Source organism: Hypomesus transpacificus, chromosome 17, assembly GCF_021917145.1.
Source record: "Hypomesus transpacificus isolate Combined female chromosome 17, fHypTra1, whole genome shotgun sequence".
NCBI lineage: Eukaryota > Metazoa > Chordata > Actinopteri > Osmeriformes > Osmeridae > Hypomesus > Hypomesus transpacificus.
In genome coordinates, this window is record NC_061076.1 from 8,461,908 (window position 1) to 8,488,373 (window position 26,466).

General features: G+C 44.2%; 5 protein-coding genes across 7 annotated transcripts in view; 1 reads left to right on the plus strand and 4 right to left on the minus strand.

Annotated features, from left to right (window-relative positions):
- Nucleotides 1-1,124: 1,124 nt before the first annotated feature.
- On the minus strand, nucleotides 1,125-7,153 carry gga3b (golgi associated, gamma adaptin ear containing, ARF binding protein 3b). 2 transcript variants are annotated; one of them, XM_047037444.1, is made up of 17 exons: nucleotides 7,094-7,153; nucleotides 6,403-6,487; nucleotides 6,239-6,314; nucleotides 6,041-6,139; nucleotides 5,799-5,922; nucleotides 5,594-5,697; nucleotides 5,405-5,485; nucleotides 5,009-5,146; nucleotides 4,842-4,923; nucleotides 4,647-4,763; nucleotides 4,218-4,487; nucleotides 4,034-4,116; nucleotides 3,665-3,822; nucleotides 3,155-3,435; nucleotides 2,717-2,886; nucleotides 2,460-2,570; nucleotides 1,125-2,223 (listed from the first exon to the last, which is right to left on the minus strand). In XM_047037444.1, the coding sequence occupies exons 1-17, from the start codon at nucleotides 7,131-7,133 to the stop codon at nucleotides 2,113-2,115; spliced, it is 2,130 nt and encodes a 709-aa protein (XP_046893400.1). In that variant the 5' UTR covers nucleotides 7,134-7,153; the 3' UTR covers nucleotides 1,125-2,112. The 2 variants fall into 2 exon arrangements, with proteins under 2 accessions (XP_046893400.1, XP_046893401.1); XM_047037445.1 differs by lacking the exon at nucleotides 6,403-6,487 and having other exon boundaries at nucleotides 7,094-7,124.
- A 197-nt stretch (nucleotides 7,154-7,350) lies between these two features.
- Nucleotides 7,351-9,743, plus strand: mrps7 (mitochondrial ribosomal protein S7). The gene is made up of 5 exons (XM_047037448.1): nucleotides 7,351-7,428; nucleotides 7,971-8,162; nucleotides 8,244-8,307; nucleotides 8,415-8,582; nucleotides 8,682-9,743. Exons 1-5 carry the CDS (start codon nucleotides 7,385-7,387, stop codon nucleotides 8,901-8,903), a joined length of 690 nt encoding a protein of 229 aa, XP_046893404.1. The 5' UTR covers nucleotides 7,351-7,384; the 3' UTR covers nucleotides 8,904-9,743.
- Nucleotides 9,245-13,565, minus strand: mif4gdb (MIF4G domain containing b). Its single transcript, XM_047037449.1, has 6 exons — nucleotides 13,425-13,565; nucleotides 12,390-12,519; nucleotides 12,142-12,251; nucleotides 11,873-12,028; nucleotides 11,675-11,767; nucleotides 9,245-11,528 (listed from the first exon to the last, which is right to left on the minus strand). Exons 2-6 carry the CDS (start codon nucleotides 12,469-12,471, stop codon nucleotides 11,301-11,303), a joined length of 669 nt encoding a protein of 222 aa, XP_046893405.1. The 5' UTR covers nucleotides 12,472-12,519; nucleotides 13,425-13,565; the 3' UTR covers nucleotides 9,245-11,300.
- Nucleotides 13,566-13,831: 266 nt separating this feature from the next.
- Nucleotides 13,832-17,317, minus strand: slc25a19 (solute carrier family 25 member 19). Its single transcript, XM_047037447.1, has 7 exons — nucleotides 17,156-17,317; nucleotides 16,579-16,745; nucleotides 16,073-16,228; nucleotides 15,557-15,727; nucleotides 15,220-15,394; nucleotides 14,821-14,951; nucleotides 13,832-14,589 (listed from the first exon to the last, which is right to left on the minus strand). The coding sequence occupies exons 2-7, from the start codon at nucleotides 16,708-16,710 to the stop codon at nucleotides 14,410-14,412; spliced, it is 945 nt and encodes a 314-aa protein (XP_046893403.1). The 5' UTR covers nucleotides 16,711-16,745; nucleotides 17,156-17,317; the 3' UTR covers nucleotides 13,832-14,409.
- A 439-nt stretch (nucleotides 17,318-17,756) lies between these two features.
- The window catches only part of pitpnc1a (phosphatidylinositol transfer protein cytoplasmic 1a), a 43,924-nt gene continuing 35,214 nt past the window's right edge, over nucleotides 17,757-26,466 (minus strand). Inside the window, exons 5-10 of one of the 2 annotated variants that reach the window (XM_047038605.1) lie at nucleotides 25,016-25,087; nucleotides 22,953-23,048; nucleotides 21,100-21,255; nucleotides 20,499-20,562; nucleotides 18,490-18,809; nucleotides 17,757-18,435 (exon numbers count right to left, since the gene is read on the minus strand). In XM_047038605.1, coding sequence (XP_046894561.1) covers nucleotides 18,499-18,809; nucleotides 20,499-20,562; nucleotides 21,100-21,255; nucleotides 22,953-23,048; nucleotides 25,016-25,087 — 699 coding nt within the window. In that variant the 3' untranslated portion in view covers nucleotides 17,757-18,435; nucleotides 18,490-18,498. Of the gene's footprint in view, nucleotides 18,810-20,498; nucleotides 20,563-21,099; nucleotides 21,256-22,952; nucleotides 23,049-25,015; nucleotides 25,088-26,466 lie in introns of both variants that reach the window. The other variant, XM_047038604.1, reaches the window with a different exon arrangement.

Genomic DNA, 26,466 nt, shown 5'->3' on the forward strand with positions numbered 1-26,466 from the left:
GGATTTGGAAAAGGCGTTCGACCGTGTCCCTCGGGGGCTCATGTGGGGGGTGCTCCGAGAGTACGGGGTACCGGATTTCCTGATCGGGGCTGTCCGGTCCCTGTACGACCGGTGCCAGAGTTTGGTCCGCATTGCCGGTAGTAAGTCGAACTTGTTTCCGGTGAGGGTTGGACTCCGCCAGGGCTGCCCTATGTCACCGATTCTGTTCATTACCTATATGGACAGAATTTCTAGGCGCAGCCAGGGTGTTGAGGGGGTCCGGTTTGGTGACCTCAGGATCGGGTCGCTGCTTTTTGCGGATGATGTGGTCCTGTTGGCTTCATCGGGCCGTGACCTTCAGCTCTCACTGGAGCGGTTCGCAACCGAATGTGAAGCGGCTGGGATGCGAATCAGCACCTCCAAATCTGAGGCCATGGTAATCGACCGGAAAAGGGTGGAGTGCCATCTCCGGGTCGGGGAGGAGATCCTGAACCAAGCGGAGGAGTTCAAGTATCTCGGGGTCTTGTTCACGAGTGAGGGAAGAATGGAGCGCGAGGTCGACAGGCGGATCGGTGCGGCGTCCGCAGTGATGCGGGCTCTGCATCGGTCCGTCGTGGTGAAGAAGGAGCTGAGTCGAAAGGCGAAGCTCTCTATTTACCAGTCGATCTACGTTCCTACCCTCACCTATGGTCACGAACTATGGGTAGTGACCGAAAGAACGAGATCGCGAATACAAGCGGCCGAAATGAGCTTTCTCCGTAGGGTGTCCGGGCTCTCCCTTAGAGATAGGGTGAGAAGCTCGGTCATCCGGGAGGGGCTCAGAGTAGAACCGCTGCTCCTCCGCGTCGAGAGGAGCCAGCTGAGGTGGCTCGGGCATCTGATTAGGATGCCTCCTGGACGCCTCCCTGGTGAGGTGTTCCGGGCACGTCCCACTGGGAAGAGGCCCCGGGGAAGACCCAGGACACGCTGGAGGGACTATGTCTCTCAGCTGGCCTGGGAACGCCTTGGGGTCCCCCAGGAAGAGCTGGCGGAAGTGGCCGAGGGGAGGGAAGTCTGGGCCTCCCTGCTTAGGTCGCTGCCCCCGCGACCCGATCCCCGGACAAGCGGCAGATGATGACGATGATGATGATGACAATTCTGTCATTTAATTAAAATGTCTTCACCCCGGTAATTGTAGTTCACTCTATATTCAACTTGGTTGTTCAGTGATGCACTGAAATACTAAAATGTTAAAATAAATAAAATACATAATTCCAATACTGACAAAAGTAAATGGAACAAAACTAAATCACATTTTACTTTCTGTGATTCCTGTCAAATACTCCACGATAACACAAGATGGTGAGAATCTGGGAACGTAAACAAGTACTCTTAAAGTACAGCATGCCAAAATGAGGAATGTTGCCAATTTATAAATACCCTTATGGTGCCAAGAATAATGGCATGACCAACAAGATGCAATATAGTCATATTTGACTTTGAAATATGGCCCAGAAAACCAAATAACTAATACAGTATAAGAAACACAATTTAGTTAACTTAAATCATGTCACAAGCATGTAATGAGAATTATCGCTGGATATCCACTGTCAAAATATCAACCCAATTTTTCTAGTTTTCCTATCACACAAGCTTTTCTAAATACCGGAGCTAGCACTTGCTGTCTGATTTGTCGGTAGTCAGTTGAACTAAATAGTTTCCCATTGATATTAAAACATTACTCTCATCATAAATATATAGCTTGAAGTATATATTCAGGAGGCTGAGCTAAACTCAAGTAAATGAATCACTTATTACAGTAGTTCCTGCGACTCTTTAGCAGCTAGCTTACAGTACACCATAAGCAGAACCTCTCCATCTTAAATCATCTCGCTAATAATAAAAACAAAGAACATTTTTTATGGACTTACACAGACGTTTTAAGATGTGTGTTAATGGATCAAAAATCAAACTGGAAAACGACAAACCTTTTTTTTTACAGAATAGTTGGCTGACAGTGACTGTAGTTGTACGGTTATCATTGCAGCAGTGCTCTCCCACCCTCTCTCTTTCTCTCTGAGGTATGTGGTTACCATACCCCATCATGGAGTGTCACCTGCCCTGTCCCACTCTGGTGGATGTGAGGGGGCTCTGCTATAGGTGTCCCCATGTGTCGGCAGGGGGGAACTGGTCCACCTCGCCCACCTCTGTGCACTTTCGCTCTCCCAGGGTGAACGCCAGCTTGTACCGTAGACGCACCTTCTCCTGCAACACACACACCCGTTTTAACCGACATACCTTTATCCAGGTGCTTTTAATTTCAGATTGATTCATAATCAAAACATTTTCATTATGAATTATCGACAACAGACGAGAGGCATGATGGACCATTCTACATAATGTTCCTCAAGGCTCAAACACTATCTCGTTGTATGCTGGGTGGGTGGCGTGATGCTCCCAAAATGAACAAGTACTTCCTGTTTCTACAGGAAGTCTCCTACCTTCAGTGGGTTGGCCAGCAGCATGACCTGGGTGATGGAGGCTGGGGGCAGGATGGGGTTGAAGGGGGCCAGCTCTGTCTCCGACGGGGGCAGGAGCTTCACCTTCATAGACTGAGAGTGTAAAGAAGGGATTCACATGTGGTAACTGCAGGATGTCTGTACAGGATCTATACTGCATGTGTGTTTACATATGCACCATGTTTCTATGCCTATGAGAATGTGTGGCTTTGTGATAACAGGCGTGTTGAATGGATTACCTTGGGCACGGCGGCTTGCAGGACCACGTTCTGAACAGGGAGAGGAGCTGTGTTGAGCGTGGACACCACCAGCACCAGCACGTCAGGTCTGCCAGGGGGGCAGTCAGAGGCGAAGTTGAGCAGCACACGCACCCCATCCTTGTCATAGGCAGTCACTGGCAAAACTCTACCTGGAGACAGAAGGAGAGGCCAATCACAGACCGGGATTTGATGCCAGCTTGACATGGAGGTTTGGATCTGGACTGTGTTTCAATGTGTATCTGCACACATGCATATCTGCGAAAGGTTGTTAACTCTGAACTTCATTCATGTATACACAGTGTACTGTATATGCAATACTACAATACAATAATAATACAACAATAATGTTCAATGAAGTCTTTACTAGCCCCAAACCTCCCAACCCCTTCCTCTCATACTCCCTTCCCCAGGACTCACTGGGTCGGATGGCCTCCAGGGGAACATGCACATTGGACAGGGACACCTCAGGCCCTCTGGCTGGGCTGCCCCCCTGGAGGGAGGGGTGGATGGGGGACAAGGAGCGAAACAGGGGGCTGCCTGGGGCTGAGCCCAGCATCTGGGCCTTGGCATGGGACACCGCGGGGGAGCCTGGCATGGTGCCTGGCAGCAGGGAGGCAGAGGGGGCCAGCCCGGCCATGGAGGTTGGCACGCCCATTCCCATCCCAAACCCACCGACAGTGTTCATCTGGACAGGCAAACTGGCGATTAAAAAGCACAGAAAGAGCACCGTTTGTAAAATACAATTAAAACACATCAAGTATACGAGCAGAGTAGTAGAAGTTTTCCCAGACATAGGCTGAAGACAAAGACATTTTGCCGGGAGAATCTCCCTGGCCTTGACATGTAACTTGGTTACGAAACAGGAACAGTCCGTCTCTGGGGAAGCTGTAAACACAGTACAGAAGGCAAGGTAACATGATCCAGCACCTCTTGGGCTCTCCAAAGTCCAGCATGGCCAGATCCTGCAGGTCCTGCAGGCTGTTGGAGGCTGGGGCTGGTGGTCCTGCGGAGGTCTGCGGGGCTGGGGCCGGAGAAAACACTGACCCTGACATGCTGCCAAACAGATCCACACCGTGCTCAGGGGCCTGTGAAAGAGAGAACAAGAGGTTTTCACCACAATTCCTCAGTGTATACGTTTTGCTTGTTGATGCTGTTGCAAAACCATTCTTGGGAGGAAGAGAAAACATGAGGCTGTGCAAGAGGACAAGAGGTTTTCGTAACAATATGTCAGTGTTCTTTGCTTGTTTAAGCTGTTGCAAAAAACATTTTCGGAAGGATCACAAGATGAATCTGTACCTGTAAAGAGGTCCACTGATTGGATAGTTCATCTAGCTTTGGTTTGGAGTGGCTGTTAAGTGAGGAGGCTGGATCATTCAGGCCTGACAATTGACAAAGCTGAATGTAAGTATACGATTGATGTCAGAACCCCCCCAAAAAATTAGACTCATTCTAGATTTGATAAGCAGAAGTTTCTTAGTACCTAGGCAAAGCAGTTCATCATCGAGGAGAGACAGCGCAGTGGAGGCCCTGTCAGTGGCCGAATGGCTGGGGCTGTTGGTCTGACTGGCATGCAGCCCAGCCAGTCTCTTTGGTGGAGGAGGCAAGACCGGGATGGAAAAACCCAGGGGATTGGCCGGGGTGGGGTCCGAGAGCTGTGGGGGAGGGGCAGGCTGAGGAGGAATGAGGCTGGGAACATCGATGCCAGCCAGGTCAATCAAGGTCTCTGTGGAGTCACTGCTCCTTGTGGTCTCTGTACGAGACAGAGAGAGCGAGAGCGGCGGATACAGAGAGAGACAGCGAGAGAGAGGGTGATCATACATAGAGAGAAAGTGTATAAGAAAGTGTCTCACATGAAAATGTTTTTAAAACGTTCTTGCTGTGCGTATATGTTTGTGTGTGGTCCCCTCACCATCACCAACAACAGGTTTAGGTTCCTCATAGTCCCCATTGACTGACTGACCGTCAACAACCTTCTTGTAGGAGTTGATTACCCGTGAGAGGTCATCACTGGCCTGGAGGATGTCTCCTGCGAAGGCCATAGGTTAACATGTTGTACAGGGACACACTGTTGAACTAGGACACCAAATTCACACGACAATCTCACCTAAATTTGTGTCATTATCTTCCGTCTCAGTGGCCATCTTGAAAGCAGCACGTCTCAGTTTATCACAGCGGTTGTAGAGTTCCTGACATGACAACAACAAAAAAGACTTTCAATCTTCAAGAAAACGGAGGTGTGAGGCATGTACGCGACACAAGCTGAAGACCCACCTTGATGAGTTCTCGGTCGGATTCCGAGGACCTGTCCTTGTCGTAGTGCGTGAGCATGTCGCTCAGGAGCTTGACATTGATGTTGACCTCCTCCAGGGTGTGTATGCGCTTGCTGACCTTCTGCACTCTGGCATCATCCTGGCGAAACAGCGGTGTCACTACATCCGCTTACTACATAAACAGGATTCAACCCTAGGTCCTATTGACTGTTAACAGTAACGCGTTGATGATACATGCAGTGAACTCTTGTGACTACCCGATGTGTAGGACTTGTTGCACACGTGAGTAGCTCGGTGTAGATTTCTTCCCATTGAAACATGATCTACAACCATATGTCTATAGGAATAGCGCCTGGTCATTTCTGTAGGAAGCATGAAGGTGTTCTTGCTCTCTGACCTCCTTCACCATGTTCTTGATGAGCCTGTTGGCCTCCTGGAGGTCCTCTGGATTCTTGCTCCTTAGAAGCTCTGCAAGCAACTACACAACCCCAAACACACATGTCCGTTTAGCACTGTGAAACCTATAAAACACTCATGCAATCTTTAGCAGACAAACCAGCTGTAGTCTACCTTGCCTCAATCTCACCTTGCCCATGTCCTCATTATCAAACACAGGGTTCTTGGGGCGTGTAGGGGGCGATGGGATCAGGGTCTTGTCCACTGGCACATCTGGGTCTGCAGTTACAAGACCTGGGCCATATGATGGTTAAAATGAACACACTGTTCTGAAATCGGTTAATTATAATGGATGTGATGTAAGGAGATGTGAGACGGTGTTGTCTGTCTCTCACCTTGCCTCCTAAGGGTCTGGTAGGCTTCACTGATCTTGGCCTCATTAGGGAAGACCACCGTCCAGCTGTATAACATCTCAATGATCTTCATCTTCACCTTCTCTGGCACACTGTCCCCCATGTACTGCAAGGGAGGGGAAATGGGATGTGGCTTCATTAGTGACCCATTCACCCGTGGTAGACACAGAGCATATCGTTTCCCGAACAACATACACACATAACAGGATAACAGGTCAACTCACTTTAGGAGACACCACTTTAATCAGCTCATTCAGAAATCGGTATTTTCCTATTTCATTATGAAATCTTCTCCCGCAGTTCTTCATACATGCCTCTAATACCTGCAAGCGAGATGGTTCTCATTCAGTTAGCATGGACTTGGTTTGTATTTGAAGTAGTAGGAAGAGAAAGGATACAGAGTCTATTAATAAGGTCCTTACTGTTAATGCCTGAAGGGCCTCCCATTCTTGAGGCGAGTGGATTTTATGGACAAGCAGCTTTACAGCTATCTGGGGCCTACACAAAGAGTGGAGGTTAGACTGAATCCCAACATTTGCTCACATAGGCTAACATCTCATCTTAATTTATATGAAATACTTTGTACCCTTCTAATTCCTTATTGATCTGGTCACAGAAGCCAATGATGTACTCCCAGTCCTCTTGCCTGTTATTTGGATGGGTGGCTTTATCTGTGATCAGATAGCAATGCACAAGTATGCCTTACACATTCAACTAAGACGAGAAGATTGAACATTGAAAAGATCTCACAAAGGCCATTAAATGAACAATTTCCTATTGCCATTCCATAGCATTATCTTTTACAGCCTGTCTGGTGATCAATTTCACAAGGCAGGGATTGTCATCCCCCCCACGTATGTGCTTTAGCCATTTCTGAGCAAAAGATGGGGTGGTCAAAATGCTACATTACAGCCTTTCCTCGAACAATAGCTTAGTTTTAGGCATATCAACATAGCTGCTACTCTTTTCAATTGCCAATTGAAAAAGTAATCCACTGTCTAGTTCCACATCCCAAGAAATATGTCAGACTGACTGACACGCTATATCTCGCTAAAGAAAACAGACCCAGATTCAGTTCCTAGCTTTCTTTTACAGGGATGAATGATGTGGGGAGCACAGATCCAAGATCTGAAATACATCTAACGCAGTTGCCTTTAGATATCTGAAGAAAGTACGACAGCTAGCATAAAGACAGCATCGCTGTTCATTCAGTGGAATGCATTAGGACAATTACAATATCATTACTAAATAAATGGCTAACTAAGTGAATCACTTACTGAGCCAAGATTCAAGCGTCTCCCCTTCCTGGTACGCCATAGCACTACAAACATCGTGTGATGTCACCAATGTGTGCGCGAGAATCAGTGAATCAATCTTACCTAATAAACCTAATCAATACATACATGTACTCAAATTTGAACTTTTCATTTATAATCTATATTAGAATATCGATTTGTAGGATGGTAATTCTTGACAAAAATAGGGACTCTTAAATGATTTTTTTTATTTGAAGGCATCAGCTAGAGATACTAAACTGGGGTCCTCAATCTCTATCCACATTATCCAAGATGGCTGCGACCATAACAGGTTTATTAAAACCTTGGACACCGAGGCAAGTCATTATCTTACTGACAACACAATATATATTTATGAAGCATCACATTGGTCATATATAGAATAATATTTGCATTGGTAGTTAGTTAACAATATAGCTTACTTTTCCGTCACTGTACTACCTAGCTTGCTAGTACAGTATCCCTTGCCTGGTACACAGTAGCTAGTGTGTACCACTGTACTAACAGTGACAATGAAGGATGTTGGCAATGTTGTTTGTCAAGAGCCTATTTGGTTTGTCACATAAGTCACTAGGAATGCGACATCTGAAATGTGTGTTTAATCTCGTGAAAACGGTTACCAGACCCAGTATTAGAAATTAATCACTGCTACCCGAGCAGACAATATGAACAGCTAGACTGTGAAGAAAATTGTACAGGAAAGTCTGGGTGGATGGCTTACTGAACCTCAGGACTCGATCTCACTCATTGCGTGCCTATAACGCTCACGTGGTATAGAGTGTAGATGTGCTTCTGAATGCTTTCCAAGTATGGAATAACTATCAGTTAAAATGAACAACCCATACGTCTGTCTCACCAGAGTGTTCTCAGTGAGATGGAGCAGATACAATCCATACTACCTGGAGCCAGACCCTCGGAAAGACGTGTACGAAATTCCGGAGAACGAATTAACGGCTGAGCAGAAAGAGGAGCGTGAGCGAAAGGCTGTCAGTCCGATAAAGGCAGCAACTAGTGGGGTCACAAGCTCTTTATTCCAAGAACCAGATTTGAAGTAAGAGGAAACATGAGATGCAGTTTCCTTGTAGTTTAAATCTCATATATCGCAATAAAGTGTATTCTATTTTTCTTATAGCAAATTCATCAATATGATGATGAAAGATGGCGACAAGGTCACAGCAAGAGGTATTATGAATCAGGTAAGGGAACCTGTTGTCTTGGAACTTGTGTATTGGAATGCTTTTAACAATTTGCCTCAGCCACTGATAGGAGTTTAGCAAGAGCATTTATCTCTCTCTCTCCGCAGACTTTGGAAACCATAAAGAGGAAACAGGTGGAGAAGTACCACAAAGCTCCCGATGGTAACAAGGCAGAGATAGAGTGTAATCCTTATGCTATATTTCACAAAGCATTGGAGAACTGTAAACCTGTCATTGGCCTGGCTAGCATACAGAAAGGGGGCAAGTTCTACCAGGTACGTTACACTCTAGCCTCTTGGACATATTTTGTTGCGAGTGCACAGAATGTGTAGATAGTGTTTTAATTGTTCTTATTGTTTCTAAACCATCTGCAGGTGCCCATCCCCCTGACTGAGAACCGCAAGCGTTTCCTAGTTATGAAGTGGATGATTGGAGAGTGCAGGGACCACAAGCATCGACGCACACTCATGTACGAGAAGCTTTCCCAAGAACTGCTAGCTGCCTATGTCAAGGAGGGTAATGTCATCAAAAAGAAACATGAAATGCACAAGATGGCTGAAGCCAACAGAGCTTATGCCCACTATCGCTGGTGGTAAATGGATCAACTTCAAAAGGTGACTCAAGACTGGAAACAAACTGCTTCATGTGGTTGTCTTTCCAACTTTCTGAGGGGAAAGTGGATTCACAGTATACAACTCGACATCTGGTCTGTGTATTGACAGATATTGTAAATAAAGTGGCCAGAGGCCATTATTGTGATATATTCAAAATGGTGTATTTCCACAGTGATCTAAACAATGATTTGTCACTGTGTTTCTGTTTTAATATTGTGAAAGGCTCAATAAAAACTTCATGTGAAGTAACTGTAAATGTTGATTATTGAAATGCAATTACATAACCACTGATATATGCAACATTTAAAAAGAAAACTGTTCTAAACATTTTACCCAGTTTGATTTATTTTAACAAATCAACATGTCAATGTACTGAAAAATGGAAACCAAGCAGTGAACTTTCCATTTGGAACAGGTTAGTGATGGCAATGGTTCTATAAAAATATAAGTCTAAGACCCATCCTACCATGGAACCATCTGTATTCAGAATAGGTACATGTACAAAAGGTTCCAGTATATTTGGTAATTAGATAGAAAAAAGACATGACATCAGGAAAACCTTTCTAGTTTCACTTGCAACTCTATTACAATGGTGATGTAGTGTGAATATGGTAATAAATACACATATATCTTAAAAATTTAAGCTATAAAGAATGTACTCAGAGACTTGAACCCCAAAAGTATATCTGGACTAGTAGGCTTACACCTATGGCAGTACCCAGTAGCAGTCATGCAACTTGGTTAGTAGCTCATATTGTTACTACTGGTAACTAGCAAAAAAGCTAAATTAAGGTCAAGTACAGGTTGCTTAAATCTATTAAATAAACAAAAAACAGCCCAATATGTGTTAAACATCTTTAAGATATGGTAGCTAGTGTCACTTCACAAAATGTTTTTCTCTAGAAAAAGCTCTGCTATTGTTCCAAGCCTGTGTGCAGCGAATCAAAGGGCACTGCTTTGATTTGGTGATCTCGGTTAAGCTGTCAGCACACTGTTCAAATCAGAAAAGTAACAATACTCCAAACTACTATCTGGAACATCCATGTCAACAAAGTGTTAGTGCTGGTGGGATCTTCAGGTACATTTTAGAAAATATGCAAAAATAAAAATATATTCTTGCAATAATAAAGTATTATCTGCTTATTTAATTTATATAGTCAGTATTGTGGCAGTGTACACACATAAAACAGTAGCTAAATAAGATAAACTGCATCTTCAATTTTGTAGCACCAAATATCCCTCTATAAATACGAAATCTTGGGTATAAAAAACACCAGTAAAATAGTTTTTTGCCAGCATTGACCTGATTTGGGTGTATTGCTGTCAGTACATTGGCACCTGTTGTATCACCAAAGTTGCTTCAGAAAAGCTTGCTGCACAAACCACCACTGGAAAACCCCTTGTGTGTAGCACATCTTAACCTAGCCTAACCATGTCCCATTTCTACATTTTAAATGGTTAATTATTGTCAATATCCACCTTAAGTGAAATGCTGCCATGAAGGTTTTGAAAACTTGGTCCACAATTCAAATTTTAAACATCGTCCAACGCTGTGTTTGCATTCCTACATAGAAAAACTGTGTTCATATGTAAAGGCCAGATTGTCTCTGAAATGTCAATACCACTTCAAAAAAGTGCTGAACTTTAGCCATTGAAAAGTGGCTTTGGGACTTTGTTCCCAACCAGCTCGGAACAAAAACATGTTAGTTTCTTCATATTTCACCTTTAAAACTACAAGAAATGATAAAATACCATAACATTTGGTTCAGAAAACCAAATCAATGTACTTTAGTCTTCTTCAATCTGTATTTGCCTGACAGGTATGTGACTGAGAACTGAGAATTCCAATGCCTCAAGTGAAAATTATTAAATGTTTCAGAAATCTGGAATGTCGAGCAATAAAAGGCATTTAAATGAAAATCTGCCTTCAAGAGGAATGTGAACTTCAGTCAAATACTAGATGCACCAAACACAAACTAAATATAAAAATCTTAGCAACAACAATCTATGTCCTTTTTTGGTTGTCAATTGCACATTCCACGTTGCAGTGGTAGTTTGAACAAAAATGTATATTTTTTCTCAACTCTCAACAATCTTAATAGTCCACTGCCCAAACCCCTGCAGACCATCTCCTTATTCATCATTGACTCTTAATAGAAACATTTACACTTAAAAATGTTTAAAGGAAAAGATCAGTACTCCAATCTACTAAGAAGATCAATTACTCCAACTAGAAGAACGTACCCTAGTCGTCTGGTGGCTAGTCTATTGGCCTCTTCAGCCAGCTTCATAATCATCCTCACACCAAAACAACCCAGCTAAGCAGCCCAAGACACACTGCCCTCAGGCCTCCACCCTACGACAGTGCACGTTCAGAGGTCAGTCAGAGACTTCGCTGTAGTAGTACTTCTGGGCCGTGTCACTGAGTGTCCAGCCACCAGCCCGGAACTCCAGGATCTCCAGCAGAAGGAGCCGGCCCATGGAGCTGAGCCCCTCCAGGAGCAGGAAGCCATCCCGCAGCAGGAAGAAGAGCTCGTCCATCCGCTGGTAGTTCATCTTCTCCAGCTGATCCCCGATGCGGTGCAGCTGCAGCACCAGACAGTCCACCTAGTCAGGCCGGGAGCATTTCTGATTGAAGTATTAGCATTCCTTAACTCTAAACTAAACTGTTGTTGTCTACATCTATACCCTTTGAAAGCAATTCATCTGTAGATAGAGATTTGAAGAACTACTGTATATGTGTAGGAACTTACTTCCTCTTCGTTGTTCAGAGCATCAGGTTGAGCCAGTCTGAGCAAACAGTCAAACACAGGGTGCACCAGAGCCACCATGGGCATGTTGTTGACCTGAGAATTTAAAACACAAGAAGGTCATAATGTTCAATGTAAACATGATCAATGACAGAGCTGGCAGAGCAGACGCAAAACTCGCACAATGCAGCTTTCCCTCACCTTGAGGTAGTCAAAAACATTGCAGATGAAGGTGACGTAGCAAACCCACTCCTGCAGCGAGCGTAGCCGGGTCTCCTCCCGGGCCTTGAACTCCTGCTGCAGGCGGTTCAGAAGGTTCCGCCGAAACACGCTGCCATTGTTCTGCTTGGCCTCTGCCTGAGAGGGCAGTAGAGAGCAAGGTCAAATAGAATGTCATGTAGTGTGCATCAGTTGTCAGTGATGATTCTGGTCATTGACATAAGTTCATTGTAGACCATGGTACTACTTACCTGAACAATCGTGTAACAGATGCGTCCAGCTTCTTTGCTGAAGAGCTGGTCCTTCAGAGATTGGTCCACAATGACATTGGAGACCTTATCCAGGTCCACTGCACTGGGATCTGAGGAAAAAGATTTGCTTTAAGAATTAGCTAAATTAAACAAATTATACACACTGCAACATAAAACGGACTAATGTAAAACAGTCAATTTTCCACTCCTATATTTAATCAGTTTTCTATGTAATGAGAGGAGCTGACCTTTCAGTGCCGTTTTCAACAGTTTCTGAGTCTCCAAGTCAAATGACTGGATCTTGTAGTCCTCTTTAGTAGAGTTCTCCATCCTATGTAGTGTAGCATCCACTTACAACCAGGGAGTTGTCACACTAAGCTACACATGCAATGCACAGTAGTTTAGTTACGTTTGGAATGAGCAAGTACATTATGACATTCACCTCTTATAAGTGTTAGGGTCAAATGAATGTTACTACAAAAAGACCGATTTCACATGCCACGATCGTCTTGCAAAGTATTCGAATGTGGTTAACATACACGGTCGACAACAAAAACGACCGAGGCTGGACAACGGCGAAATTCCTTATAACAGAACAATTTGTCTCGGAACAAAAGCTAGGCAGCAAATCTGTGTAGTCATCAATGTGGCTGCCTACCAGACCTTTCATAAGGGATGTGAGGGATTAAGCGAACAAATTGAGTTCATCTCATGCTCATTTTAATGGATGCTTAACTTCTATCGTTAGATGCAATGCTAGCAACAATTTACTAATAGGCTACCGTTTTCCCCTTCAGTAGCACAACTTTTGTTAAGCATGTATTGGACCGGAATTCGTAATCATTATTTCTGACGATGGAAGCATGACCATAGCTATTATCAGTCGGTGATATGATAGCATCACCGGTGGCAGACGGAAATGTAAATGACAATTTGCTCGGACGTTATCTTACTAACCAGCTGAAGTGTATACAAGAGAACACTTTTTCACATCACAACAAAGTTATTTAGTGATGCTAGTCGGTGGAGAAAACATGCATTACTTGGTTGGTCTAATATCAACTGTAAAACGTTAGCTAGCCACACTTTGGATGCTACTGTAGTCCGTCAAAATGTTTGCGCGTTAGCACAGCTGCAGCTAGCTCCAGCTGGCTGGCTTATTTTTCTGAATCCGGTTAGCTAGTACAGTACATTTTCTTTACAATAAATTATGAACGATTTTCATTAAAAATCAAAAGCACTAGACAAAACAACTATATAATTGTTAATAGAGTCAAACTGACCTAAACTTCAAGTAGATGAAACGTCTGCATTTCACACACAACCTGGGCTTCCTTCCTATGATCCAATACGCGTGCGCAGAATTGACGGCCAATTAACTTTCCAAGTAGTATATCCAGCTCTGGGCTCACCTAATCTGGACGCTAGTGCCCTCAGTTGAGCCTATAGTGCAAAGCATTTAAAACGAGAAACTGAGCCTTCAGGAAAGTTAATTCCTTGAACGACATTGTTGTATCATTACTCCCATCACGTATTTGAGAAGTTTTAATAAAAATGTATTTCAAAATATAGCATTACCTGCAACACATTTACAGAACATCAGTTGCCAGCAAAGCATACACAAAGTGCAATATATCGTCGGACCAACAATTTTGTTCTAGTTTTGGATATGGTCAGACCATAGACTGTATAGGGTCAGACGGTCTTTATTAGTACAAAAAGTAGTCATTGTCTTAAGATGCAGGTTTATAAATAAATCCTTAAAGGGTCTTAAAAAAAAAAAAGTTTGAACTGACAAATATCAGGCATGATATGTAGGATAAAAAAGTGTTGAAAGGAAACTAACTTTATCCTTAGTCAATATAAGATCAATGCATGATCTCAATGTAATTATAATTGAAAAACATATACGTTCAGAAATAGGTCAAATGACAGATAAATAATAGGGAAAGAGATAAAACGACAACTTTTGACAATTCCTTTTCACTTGGGCACCCCCCCCATTCAGAAAAATACAGTGTCTGGTAAGACACAGAACAAACTGAAATTATTTCCTCACACGTAAAAAGAAAGTACCCAGTTTCATCTCACAATTGAACTTTAAAGTCCTGAGACTTAACAAAGTGAAGTTGACTTCAATGCTGACAAGGTCATCGCATGTAGATGACATCATAAGAGCGTGACTGTGCCAAACCCCTCTTCTTTTTTCTTTTCATCTTCCATTTTCAATCCATCCTCTTCCAGTGTCACTGGTGTACTTCCCATAGCTCACCGCTGGCCCTTGAGGTTGTGCATGGCATTTAGGAAGAACTCATACCAGAAAAAGGTGAAACCAGTAGAGAAAGCTGCCTTCACCAGGCTAGGAGAGAGTCCCTTGAAGAAGCCTCGAAAGCCTTCCTCTTTAGCAATATTCAGTACACAGTCCACAAAGCCCTTGTACCTACGCACCTGGACATGACAGAGACAACATACCTTCAAAACAGGCCCTTGCCGTCTACGTTCCTTAATGGTAGATTCGGCGTGGGTAATACCCACCCCCTCACAAAATAACTCCCTGGTTTTCTCTGTCATTAACTGTAAACGTCGTCAATCAAGAAACATCATTGCATGATCTGCATCTACCTTTAACCTTGACAGCCAATTACGACAATGGTTGAATAACCTCAAGAGCGTGCATACCTGTCCAAATTTGACTCTGGCCTCCTCAAACCCCGCTACCTGTAGTCTCTTCTTGAAGAGGTCAAAGGGGTAGGTGAGGGTCTTGCTGACCACTCCTGCACAGCTGCCACAAACCAAGCTTTTGAGGTTTCCTAGAGAAAGACACGCCAGAAATACTAACACAAAGGACAATATTTTTGGTTCTTCTCTATACCCGATAACTGATGGAATACTTATAACACATTGTTAAATATTGTAATAATTTGGCTGATGCTTTTATGGAAAGAGATGGATGAGGGTAGGTGGTGGCTGGAACTTGATCTGAAGTCAAGTACTCCAGCAATGAGTTATACCCATTCCATATGTGCACAAGTGTGTGTTTGTTCGCATCATGCCATGACACCGATAATTTGAACTAACCACCACTGTCCTTCTCTGGTGGCCCCATGAGCTTCTTCAGGACATTATAGAAGAAGAACTGCATTCCTGCATAGGGGAAGACAGCCACCAGAGTAGGAGAAAGGCCGCTGTAGAAAGCCAGCACTCCCTCAGTGCGGTATATAGAGGCCACGGCATGTCTCAGATTCGGATAAACCTGAGAAAACATGACGGATGTCGACAACAGAATCTGCACCGTCCACTAAAACTTTTGTGCCTCAGTCTGAAAGTAAATATAAGTCCAGCATGGGCATTAAACTGTTTTCAAAACTTCAGTGATAACACAAAAATATGAATTAAGGTCCCCCCTGTCCCTCACCTTAGGCTCTCCCTGGGCAGCAAAGCGGGTGCGCAGGGTGTCAAGGGGCTGACAGGCCACCGTGGCGGAACAGGCAGCCAGTCCCCCACACACAAAATGTACCCCAGGGGTCTGACTGTTGTACTGGGTACTCTTGTGCACCCCCTCTGTCAAAAGCTCAAAGCTGGCAAACTGGAGAAGACAGAGCCAAAAGGTCTCTTAGGGAACTGCATTGCCAACCAATGAAATACAAGAGTATTATTGTAGTAAAACAGAGCATGCCAAGTGATGCCCTTTAATTAACTATCACGTGATAGACCTTGATGTCAAGTCATTACAGTTTGCCTTCAGGAGAAATCCCAGGACAATTCAGTGCCTATCCGTATTGTTATTTGTGCCCTTGCTATAAGTCGGACATATTTTCTAAGGTTAAAATGAGGAATAGAATGTAGATGAATGTAGCTCCAACCAAGCGACAGAGCTGCTTGTTGCAGCCAAACAGTGTGCAGACAGCAGCCTACAGCATGTCTTACCTACCTGGACAGCTCCGAAGCAGACAGAGAGGAACTGGGCAGGGACATGACCTTTCCAAAAGGCAGGCAGCCCCTCCTCAGTCAGGATGCAGCGCGAGGCCTGGTACAGACTCCAGTACTTCCCCTCACGCTGCCGGGACGACACTCGTTCTATCTGCAACTGGGGGGATCAGACTTTCAGACAGGGCAGAAATGAATGTGAATGGGAGGTTGCACGCACTTATACACAGTACGACATAATATGTTTAACACATAATACAAGTCAGTTGTTATGGTAACCAGTGAGCTGTGAGGGACTGGGCATGCTCAGGGAGTCTCAGGGTTTGGGTGTGGTGCTGTGACTCAAATCAGAAATATGCAGCAAAACTAAACGGCCAAACATGAAAATCCTCCTTTGGCCAAAGCTGAGATCTCTCATTACTTATTTATTAAAGTCAAGTTTGTTTATTTATGCCTCCAATCACCTAGTCCATACTTACCATCATAGTTTTTTTTTTTTTTTTTACATACCTGAAATCTAATTTTGATGACATCCAGAGGGCTGATGAGGGCCCGGGTCACCATGCCAGCAGCTGACCCAGCAAGAGCAGCCTGCTCTGGGGCCAGAGAAGGACTCTGAGCCCCTGGGTCAAAGCCTACCATCACCCCACAGCAGCAGCCCTAACCGATATCACCGTCTGAGGGATGGGATACGTCGTTTAGTAGTTATGCCGTCGATTACTGTACTAGTCGATGAGTTACATTAGTTTATTAGTACATGTGTTATTTTTGCTGACTTGTCGAATTGTTATTGACCCAACCTTGTTACATCCTAAGTAGAACCTCGCACTTACTGAAAAATCTCTTTCAATGATAGTAATTTTGACACTTGCACAAACCATATAATATAATAAGGTGTAGTCTAACAAACTTAAAAGGCGTGGTAACTGTTAGGCCTATCTATGTATAAAAGCAAACAGCATTGAACTCATCAAACAGCTTGTATTAGGAGTCAGGACCTTGAGTAGTGAAGCTAGCTAGCTAAGCTAAACCCAGCCAGGCATCCTAAATGGATTTTGTGACCTGATCGAAAGTGTACAAAACTCACCTTTAGGTTGCACGTCCTTACAAGACATGTCGCAAATACGTACAAGGATACATTATAGAGATAAGGCTACAGCTTCATTCTACCTCTGCCGTTTCACTTAAATACCACTGCAGTTGATACAATGCGAAACACTGACAAGAGCGTGTGGTTCCGGATCGCAATGGGTGGACATTTCAAAATAAAAGTAAACACGCACACACGCACACACGCTCACATACGCATACACACAAACCCTAAAACCAATACCGTGAATGTCTATAATTGACAACAAGTAACCTAATCCAGGCCAAATAAATATAAACAACAATATATAGAAACATATCTTTAAATGTGATAATTTATTTATTTGTTGTATATAGAAACAGACACCTGCAATATAAAGTTGACTGATTTACTTGCAAATTAACTGAGCATTAAAGCAGCTTTACAAAATATAACCTCCAAAAGCCAAATTACAACAACTAGCAGACAAATACTAAAATAAAAACAGCATATAGTATACAATTAAATCACATACAGAGTTCCCTAGTTTAAGTCAGCGAAAGCAGAAGCTGTATTCAAAACCATGCATTTTCAATTAAAGACAAGGTTGTCAGGAAAACCAAACCAATACCCAGAACCAACTACAGAGCGACCCTCCAGCATACATCTTAATCTATTCCCCTCTATGCACAAGTTACAGTAATTTGATAGCACTGGGAGACATCAATTACTCCATCATTGCACAGTAGATAATAATTATTTAATGTACATATATACAAAAATACAGGGCTCTATCTTCCCAGAATTCCATTATGTTACTTAACAGTTTCACAACAACTCACATGAACCCATCAACATCCAAAAACACAATAAATGTGTGAAATTACAAAATGAGATTTCAAAAACAATAGGGAAAATTGAGTGAAAAGACAAATGTATCAATATTCATAAATACTTAAGTGTGCGGACTGATGATTGATTTCTTTAACATCATCTCCATGTATCTAGGAAACATCCCCTGAGATATAATCGGACATGAAAAAAGACTGGTATTTTGAAAAGAAGGTTTACAGGAATGTACACTACACTGAATCGGACTGCACACTAATCCCACTTGATTGCACTGGATCTGAGAAAGGTAAATGGTTCTTCTAACCACCTAAGCTTACTGGCTGGTGATGCTGGTTAGCGCCCCATTACACTGATGGGAGGAGGCTTGAGAGGTGAGTTAGGAGCCTACTTCCTGATGTCTGGGTCTACAATCCCACTCTTTGACTTGAGTTGGCTGAAGGTACATAACAGATATAGCCATCCCCTTTAAATTGCACGTAATGTTGTCAGGGAACTCCACCCCTCAATTTTCATTCAGGCTGAGTACTGGAGCCCCAGAAGAAGAGACTTGGCAGTCTGAACCCTGAGTCCCTACGGCCAGGGTCAGGGAGGGTCAGAGTCTCCGGGGCAGACTTCTTCCGGGGCCGGTCCTTGGGCACAGAAAGGAACTCGGGGGCCTCGGTGGACAGAGGGGTAGAGGGGGCGCTGGAGGGACCACCACGGGCATGGGAGGGCAGAGGAGTTTCTGTGATGGAGATAGCTGGCGGGAAGGTGCCGATCTTGCGGTTGGTGGCCTCCTGGGTGGCGCGTTCATACTCTCTCACCTCGTCCATGGTCATGTCTTCACCAGAACAAAAGGAGAGAGATTAGGATCATCTGACTGTCTATTGTATGTGGACTGCAGAGGCATCTGTTTACGTCAACCTAAGAAACACATTTTTCATCCAAGTGGGAAAATCTTTAATGTGTGAATACAGTCTCACACATTCTATAAACCCACTGCGCGTATGTTTGACTATGTGTGTGTGTGTGCGTGCATGTTTGTATCTGTACATATGTGAGTGTGTGTATATACAAAGGTCATACAGAGAAACTTCCAAGCCTTGAGCAGAATACAGTGAAGTGAATGCGGTTCGGGATAATGTACTGAACTGATTGAACTAAATAGTGGAATAAGAAGCAAATCAACAGCAGTGACAATGTAAAGACATACAGTACATGGAATGTGTCATGGTTGTCCACTAATGATGGGGGTAACTAGTGAGTTAGTGCAATGCTCTTGTTAGGCATGGCAAACTTTAATGTTGGCTTTTCCATGCATTTGTCTGGTGTACTGCAACATGTCGTTTGGTAGAGAGGTTGCAAAGCGCCGCGTAAAACCTTCTGTTAGGTAGGCTTTTTGAAGCTGACAGTAGGCCTTTGAAGCAGGTCCAAGTTAGGGATGGCAGAGAGGATAATCTAGCCTAAGGTAACGTGAGTGGAGGAGATGGATGGTGTCATGTTATATGTGGGAAACCAGCCAGATTAGCCAAGGCTGGGATAATACACACTGGAAGCTGGTTTCTACAGATAAGGAATGAATTTGGACAGGGTTCTAAGACTAGCATGCAAACAGGTGTCTGAATAGAAACAAAATGGCTGTTTTGATTGTCCTCTCCGTTTAAATCCATGTATTTGATTTGGCATTCATAAGGAATGCTAAAGAAGCAAGGGTGAGCAAGGGAAAGGTGCTCTGGGGTCAAATAGCTGACACTTTACCTTGTACTAGGTCTCCGATAGGGCTTTGCAGAAGGTAGGACATAGTACGGACACAAAATGGAGCGGTGTCCAGGAATGAGGCACACTGGATTTCCCTGAAGCTACTCTATTTATACTCAGCTTCTGCATGTGAGTAGGGCTACCTTTAGTGTGGCCTTGAAATCTCCTCTGTCTTAAAAACACACTGCACACTAGTGCTGTCTCTTTGTTGAATGCATAATACTTGGTTTTTAATGTGCAGAAGTGTGAATATATTTCACACAGAATCTCATTCCAAAGACTTGTACACCATTTCAAGTACAGCATCTGAGGTGGACTAGCAAAAAATGTTGTTTTACAAGCAAAGTACAGTAGGCTAGACACACACAATATATGTTTTCTGAAGCTTGACTTCCTTTACAAAGCTAACCGAAGAATGTCAGCTGGTAAAGGGGCAGGAGACGTGTAATTACTGTGTTTAAAGTGCCTACACAGATTCATTTATAGGTCCAATGAACACAGCCTGTGAACGAGTTAGGAAAAGCAAATCAATAAAACCATAATGAAAGTTGTGCTTTGTCAGGGGGCTTCACATAAAAGTAGTTCCATTAAAAAAGATCAATCGTTGTAATGAAGGTTAACTGTAAAGTCTAATTCAAATTTATTTAGAAAGGAGTCCATGTCCCAGAACACATGCTTGTAAACACTTGCAGACACATCATACACTCAGGGCTTGTCCACAGACAATTTATCTTAGAAGTACTGATAGATTTGGACATAGATTTAAGCATACCAATCCATTCATCAACCCAGGCAAAGGCTTGTCTGTGTCCAAGAAGGAGGACATCTCGAATCACCTGAGAAGAGAAATAGAGGGAAAGAGGGTAGGAGGTGGAGGCAGAGAGGGAGAAGAAGAAAAGGAAGGTAGGAGAGAGAGAGAGAGAGAGAGAGAGAAATGAGACACAGAGAACTTTGGAGGTGGTGAAAGTGAATGTGCAGCAATATATAGTCTCTCTACCACATCTCCTCAGGGACATTGATAAATGTGAAGCATGGCTGGTTTCACAATCTGTGTAATGAACCTGTAACTGTGTGTGTGTGTGTGTGTGTGTGTGTGTGCTAGGGGAGAAAGAGAGCCTGGAGCAAGGAGAGGGACAGCTCGAAGAGAGTGGGGGGCAAAGGAAAAGAACATTTTGGCAAATGGAAAGAAAAGTAAATATATCTGTCACAAATGGATCTCCTGGGGCAGAAAGGGTCTGATATTGAGTCTCACCCTTCTTTTCTATATGTGTGTCTGTCTGTATTTTGAGTGTATGTGTTTGTCTGTTGTGTGTCTGATTTTGTGTATGTATGGCATTTTACTGATTGAGAGCATATCGATTTTTCAGACTGACCTTGTGGACAAACTGCTCCACCCGTGTCTGCAGTCCCCACACCTCAAACTTAACAGTCACCAGCTTGTAGGAGCACATGATGGGTTCCTGGCTCTCAATCCAGCCCTCCTGCAGTAGACCTCTGGATGTCTTCTCTGACTTAAAGTAGCGTAAGTCCTACAGATCCCCATGAGGGCCAAAAGAGAGTATTAGTACATTTCAATGTTGACATAAAGTTTCTGTTCAAAGACCAGCATAAGCCAACATGTCATCTGATACCGTCAGGACAGTACGGTACAACAATCTGTGATCCATGCTTTCTTATTGATGAATCTTTTATTTGGTGTCAAAAAGACAGATTCCATTCTCTGATATGAAGATTTTCCTTCAACATGATTTTGCACTTATAGTCTATCCTTTCCAACTTTCTGTCCTTATTCTCCACCACCTGACCTCTGTCTACCTCACGTCTCCACTGTGTTTGTCCTCAGCAGAGGAGAACATGACCCCCCATCAAGAAGTGTTTCTGGAGTCACACTGTGCTAGATGAGGGGGGGGGCAAACTCTCTCCCTACGGGGGAGGGGGGGCGGTCGCTCATTACAAAACAGTACACCCTCACACATTAATCACTTTTCCCTTTGGGCTAATTATACAGGCAACACTCATTAGAGGGGGTCGTGCAGTTCACTGCTGAGCGGGTGTGAAGGGAAGTGTCACTCTACATGTCCGTTGAGGCACTCTTGTGGAGGCGCTCAGGGTGGTCTGACTGGAGATGAGACGTGGCTTTTTGTCGGATAATGCTGGGCCCAATTGAGGAGGAGGAGCTGGTGTTTGAGCGCAAATCTGCGGTCAAGATGCAAAGCAACCTCGGGCATGGTTTCTGGTTTCTAAAAAGAAAAGTACGTCAGAATACTCTGCCAGTGTAAGTCCTTATCTCAGTCTTTTGGATTGAATCTGTGTCTCCAAATCATCCTTTCTGTTGTCAGCTCAGCCGGGTTTGGTACAGAGAAGATAAGGTACTTTGCTCCGTCGATTAAAATCACAGCCACCATTGGTCTTCTAAATAATGGCTGCTCTCAACACCAAATATGCCGAGACAGGCTGGTTGGCCTCCCGTTTTAGCGTTGAAGAAATATCTTGTCGTTATTAATAGTTCAGGAAAGGGGATGAAAAGGGAGAGAGACAGACCTGGGATCAGACTGGAGACACGGCTGTCAGCTCATTTTGGTGTCATGATAACAGGCCTTATACTATCACCACTCCCGTGACACCAGCTTGCAACTCCCACACATGCACACATGCAAAGCCCATCTCTTTTCTCGTCTCTCTCGCTCCCCAGCACAGTTTGGAGAGACAAATAGTCAGTAAGCTATCAGAGAGGAGTGAAGCTGTCAGAGAAAGATAACAACCCTCCGTCTGATTGTGGACAACCTCCACACTCCCTCCCTCCCTTCCTCTCATCATCCTTTCATCCCCATGTCACCCTGAAGTGAGGTGACTTGGACATGAAGGAGAGAAGCAGGCGGATGGTGGTGAAAGCGATGCCAGGTATCAGCTGAGGACATGGAGGGTTCTGGCAATGACTGTGACATACGCTAATGAGAAAACAGTCAACAAAGGAAGGGGTTTTCTGTCGCCGCTACGGTGATGCTCAGTCTAAGCGAGGCATGTGTGTGAGGGTGTATGGGCGGTTGGTTGTATTGCAGAGAGGCATATAGAAAAGAAGCAAGATTAAGGGCCCATGCACCCTCCTCCCCCACTCCCTACCCTCTTGATCATACAGCATTTCACGAAACCCTCGGTTCGCCCTCGGTTCTCTCCATCAATTTCCTCCATTGATTTTCCAGCAGGGATGACCTCTGACCTGCCTCACCTCTGACTCCTTGTAGTAGCGCTCAGGGATCTCGTCGTAGGCAATGTCGACAAAGCACACCTCCGTCTCCTCATCCTTGGGCTCACTGTCAAAGATCTAAGGGAGGGAAAGAGAGGGTAAAAAAAAAGAGAGAAAAGCATAGGTGAGGAGGAAAAAAAATCTTAGGGACTCATCTATTGTGTCCTTTGGCTGTGAACATTTACACGGAGAGGGAGAGAGAAAAAGATGGAGAAATAGAGAAAGATAGACAGTGAGAAAGAAAGAGAAACTACACATGCAAAATCACCTCAGACCCTGACTTTGAGGAAGTGACGCACGGTGTGTCATGACGCAACTGCCTCAAATATAATTGCTGCCATCCTTGCTAATTGACGGAACATTCAAACAATTCCACCACATCCTGCCTTAGCTGTGGGTAGAATGAGCCAACCTCCGGAGTCAGCCATTGATTGTTACCAATACCACGCTAACAAGCTTTCGCTTTGTGTCAAGAAGTGTGACTCACACTTCAAGTTTTCTGGGCGACTCATGCAAATGGGTTGGCCTGCTTGCTGACAGTGGAAGGTGACCGTGGACTGTTGTTGAAGCGAGTGTGACTCAGACAGACACAGGAAGCAATGGTGACTAGCTGTGTGTGATTGACTGTGGCATCATCTAAGAACAGGTTGAGTCATAGGCCGTGGGTTTAGGATAAGTGCTCCTTTATGGCTTTGTAAGTCAAATCCGACTCGGAAGTGGGGGGAATGGAAAGTGAGAATAAGAGAGAAATGTATGTAGATAGGGACTGGATAGGGAGACGGGGAGGAAAGAAATCAGACAGATAAGCAGGCAGGACAGGCAGGTTAGTAGACTGACAATAGAGACAGACAATAGACAAAGATTAAACAACTGCTATCTTTAGACTTTGTACACTGTAGTAGAGAGCAAGTTTGTGGCCAACACCAACCACTAGGTGGGGCTCTGGCATCTTGCTGGTGCCCCTGGCCAGGAATAGCGTTGCATAAGCCTCGGATCTGCCACCTCTGCGAATCTGATGACAACTGGAGTGTTTGAAGGGGGGTGGTGGTGTGTGTGTGTGTCGGGGGGGGGGGGGGGGGGCTGGGGTGGGTGGGGGGGTGAGGTGCTGCGCTGGGTTGAACAGATGAGAGGGTTCTTCCCCATCAAAGCCTGCATCGTCAGTTTGACGCAAGTGAGGGGGGGATTTAGCTCAGCGTGAGAGGGGGGTCACTCGGGGTGGCAGAGCAGAGGAGCTTGGTAGGGGGGTATTTAGCACCACCCTTTCCAACACCAGCAAACAGCACCTCTTTCGTTTGTAAAGAGCCGCGGCATGAATGAAGTCGTTCTACATCCAAAGTTTGCAGAAAAGACAGAGTTCAATAAAGAGCAATGATTCAAATGTTCGAAACGTGAGGGTCATCAAAACGTTATTTACTATACAGTGAGCTACAGTAAGTTTCCATTTCTTTGATTATAAATGTCAATTTGTTACAGTTAATCTACAAGTCAACAAAGTCGAGAAGTATTTAAATACTGTATGCACCATTCCTAAATTAACCCTATCTGCAGTGCACACAAACTACATCTACTGAAGTTGAACATTACATTTAATTTTCTTCTACAGATAAAATGATTCTTAATACTGAAGGGGAGTATACGCCACCGAAGGGCTGTCTAAAAACAAACAAATCTCTAAAAAGAGAAAAAACCTTAAACCTTTAAAAAAATACTCATCATGTCTTTCAAAGTTGAACAAGAGGAATGGGTTGTGAGTAACATCCACACCATGGACATCTGACAAAGAAAATACTATGTTGATTTTAAATGTCTCCAAGCCTGGAGAAGGAGAGATGGAAGAAGGAGTCAAGTAATAAGAGATGAGGAGACAATTATCAGATGTGTGAAGCGTGTGTGTCTGAGTGTTGGAGGCAGAACGTTTTAGGGGGGCTAATACTGAAACAAACACACACATATACATATACATATACAAACACACGTACACATACACGTTATGCTGTCACAAACGAACATTGAGCTTGGACACAAAGCATCTAATACACACTCACATTGTCGTTGCTTCCTTTGTTGTCCTCATACTTGGTCTCTATGTGAATGGAGAACTTTGGCAGAAAGGAGCACTGCAGGGAGGGAAAATGACAAAGCAACTCAATCATATGTACTGCAGACCACGTCGACAGTCATCACATCATTGTTACACTCTGGGCTTTGATGGAGCTCTGAGTGATCATGGAAGATGTTTAGAAAGGTCAAACCAACCACAGGAACATGTGTTCCTGTTTTATATACATTTAAGACAATCAGGCTGAAACTTTGTGACCAGGCTACATGCGAAGGGTTTCATGGGCTTTAGGTGTATGAGTGTATGTGTGTGTGTGTATATGTGTTTGTGTGTGTGTGTGTGTGTATATGTGTTTGTGTGTGTGTGTGTGTGTGTGGGGGGGGGGGGGGCCTCCTGCCTGCAGCAGCAATTCTCTTGCCTGTAGATTTACTGTCCCAACCCCCCACCAACAGTCCAGTCCCCATCCCATCACACTGGGCCAGCCAACCATCACTCATCACCTCTCACACACCACTTTGATTAGATTAACCCTTTACATTCTCAATTACAATGAAACTCGATAGCACCTCAGTTACCTAACATGTTGTGTGTGTGTGTGTCCCAGTAAGATGGAGATAACAGGATGGGATCAATCTGCCCCGGGGCAGAGCAGGGAGGGGAATAGCTGAGCTAGTGGCAGGGGGGTTGTGTGTCTGTTTGTGTGTGTGTGTGTGTGCGCGCATGTGTGTGAGAGGGTTTTCCACGTAATTACTCTGCAGTGAGATTGTGCAAGTCTGTCCTGGGTCTCAGTGGGGCTCTGATTTAAGAGGAGAAAAGAGAGAGAGAAAGAGGGAGACAGAAGAAGAGAGAGGGAGAGAGAAAAAAAGAAATGGAGAGTGGGGAAGGGAAACGATAACAGAAAAGTGGGATATATTCTCTAATAATATACCGTAGTTACAGAAGATTTACTGATCTCCAAATCCTAGTCTTTGCTCCCCTATTTACTATAATCCACCATATCTATCTCCCTCCTTCTACCTGTCATTAGAACTTTTATTATCATCCCCATAGATATTTATACAATATCACTGTGTAATCACGCATAATAATCGTCCTACTCTGCCATCACTGCAATCAATAACCTTCATCGGTTCAAGTTCGAACAAACGTTCATTCAGTGTCATGAACTCATTCACCACTGACACACGGAGCCTTTCCATCGGTGGTCTGCTACCACCCAGAGCTTCTACTGCTGGACACAGTGCGGTGTGCTGACTATCTCCCTGTGGACCTCACCAATGCCTCCCCCCCCTTCCCTCAACTGCTCTCTTGCTTCTTGGCTGACTGGACTACACGCAGAGAGAGTTGTGGGGTTGGCTCCTGTTTGGAAAACAGAGAGCTCTGATTGGTCAATGAATCGATTCGTTGCCGCAATCCCCCTGATGTGTTTGGGGGATT

What these genes read in the sequence shown, in the direction of transcription:
- slc25a19 (XM_047037447.1), bottom strand. Translation starts at nt 16,710, where the DNA reads ATGGTAGGCTTTGACCCAGGGGCTCAGAGTCCTTCTCTGGCCCCAGAG. An exon ending in TCTGCTTCGGAGCTGTCCAG is followed by an intron (nt 15,728 to 16,072) that starts GTAGGTAAGACA and finishes TGTCTTCTCCAG; the next exon opens with TTTGCCAGCTTTGAGCTTTT. An exon ending in ACCAGAGAAGGACAGTGGTG is followed by an intron (nt 14,952 to 15,219) that starts GTTAGTTCAAAT and finishes GTCTTTCTCTAG; the next exon opens with GAAACCTCAAAAGCTTGGTT.
- mif4gdb (XM_047037449.1), bottom strand. Translation starts at nt 12,471, where the DNA reads ATGGAGAACTCTACTAAAGAGGACTACAAGATCCAGTCATTTGACTTG. An exon ending in ATGTTTTTGACTACCTCAAG is followed by an intron (nt 11,768 to 11,872) that starts GTGAGGGAAAGC and finishes TTAAATTCTCAG; the next exon opens with GTCAACAACATGCCCATGGT. An exon ending in CTCTGAACAACGAAGAGGAA is followed by an intron (nt 11,529 to 11,674) that starts GTAAGTTCCTAC and finishes CGGCCTGACTAG; the next exon opens with GTGGACTGTCTGGTGCTGCA.
- mrps7 (XM_047037448.1), top strand. Translation starts at nt 7,385, where the DNA reads ATGGCTGCGACCATAACAGGTTTATTAAAACCTTGGACACCGAG. An exon ending in TTCCAAGAACCAGATTTGAA is followed by an intron (nt 8,163 to 8,243) that starts GTAAGAGGAAAC and finishes TTTTTCTTATAG; the next exon opens with CAAATTCATCAATATGATGA. An exon ending in AAGGGGGCAAGTTCTACCAG is followed by an intron (nt 8,583 to 8,681) that starts GTACGTTACACT and finishes AACCATCTGCAG; the next exon opens with GTGCCCATCCCCCTGACTGA.
- gga3b (XM_047037444.1), bottom strand. Translation starts at nt 7,133, where the DNA reads ATGGCGTACCAGGAAGGGGAGACGCTTGAATCTTGGCTCA. An exon ending in TCAAGAACATGGTGAAGGAG is followed by an intron (nt 5,147 to 5,404) that starts GTCAGAGAGCAA and finishes CTGTTTCGCCAG; the next exon opens with GATGATGCCAGAGTGCAGAA. An exon ending in TAAACCTGTTGTTGGTGATG is followed by an intron (nt 4,488 to 4,646) that starts GTGAGGGGACCA and finishes TGTCTCGTACAG; the next exon opens with AGACCACAAGGAGCAGTGAC.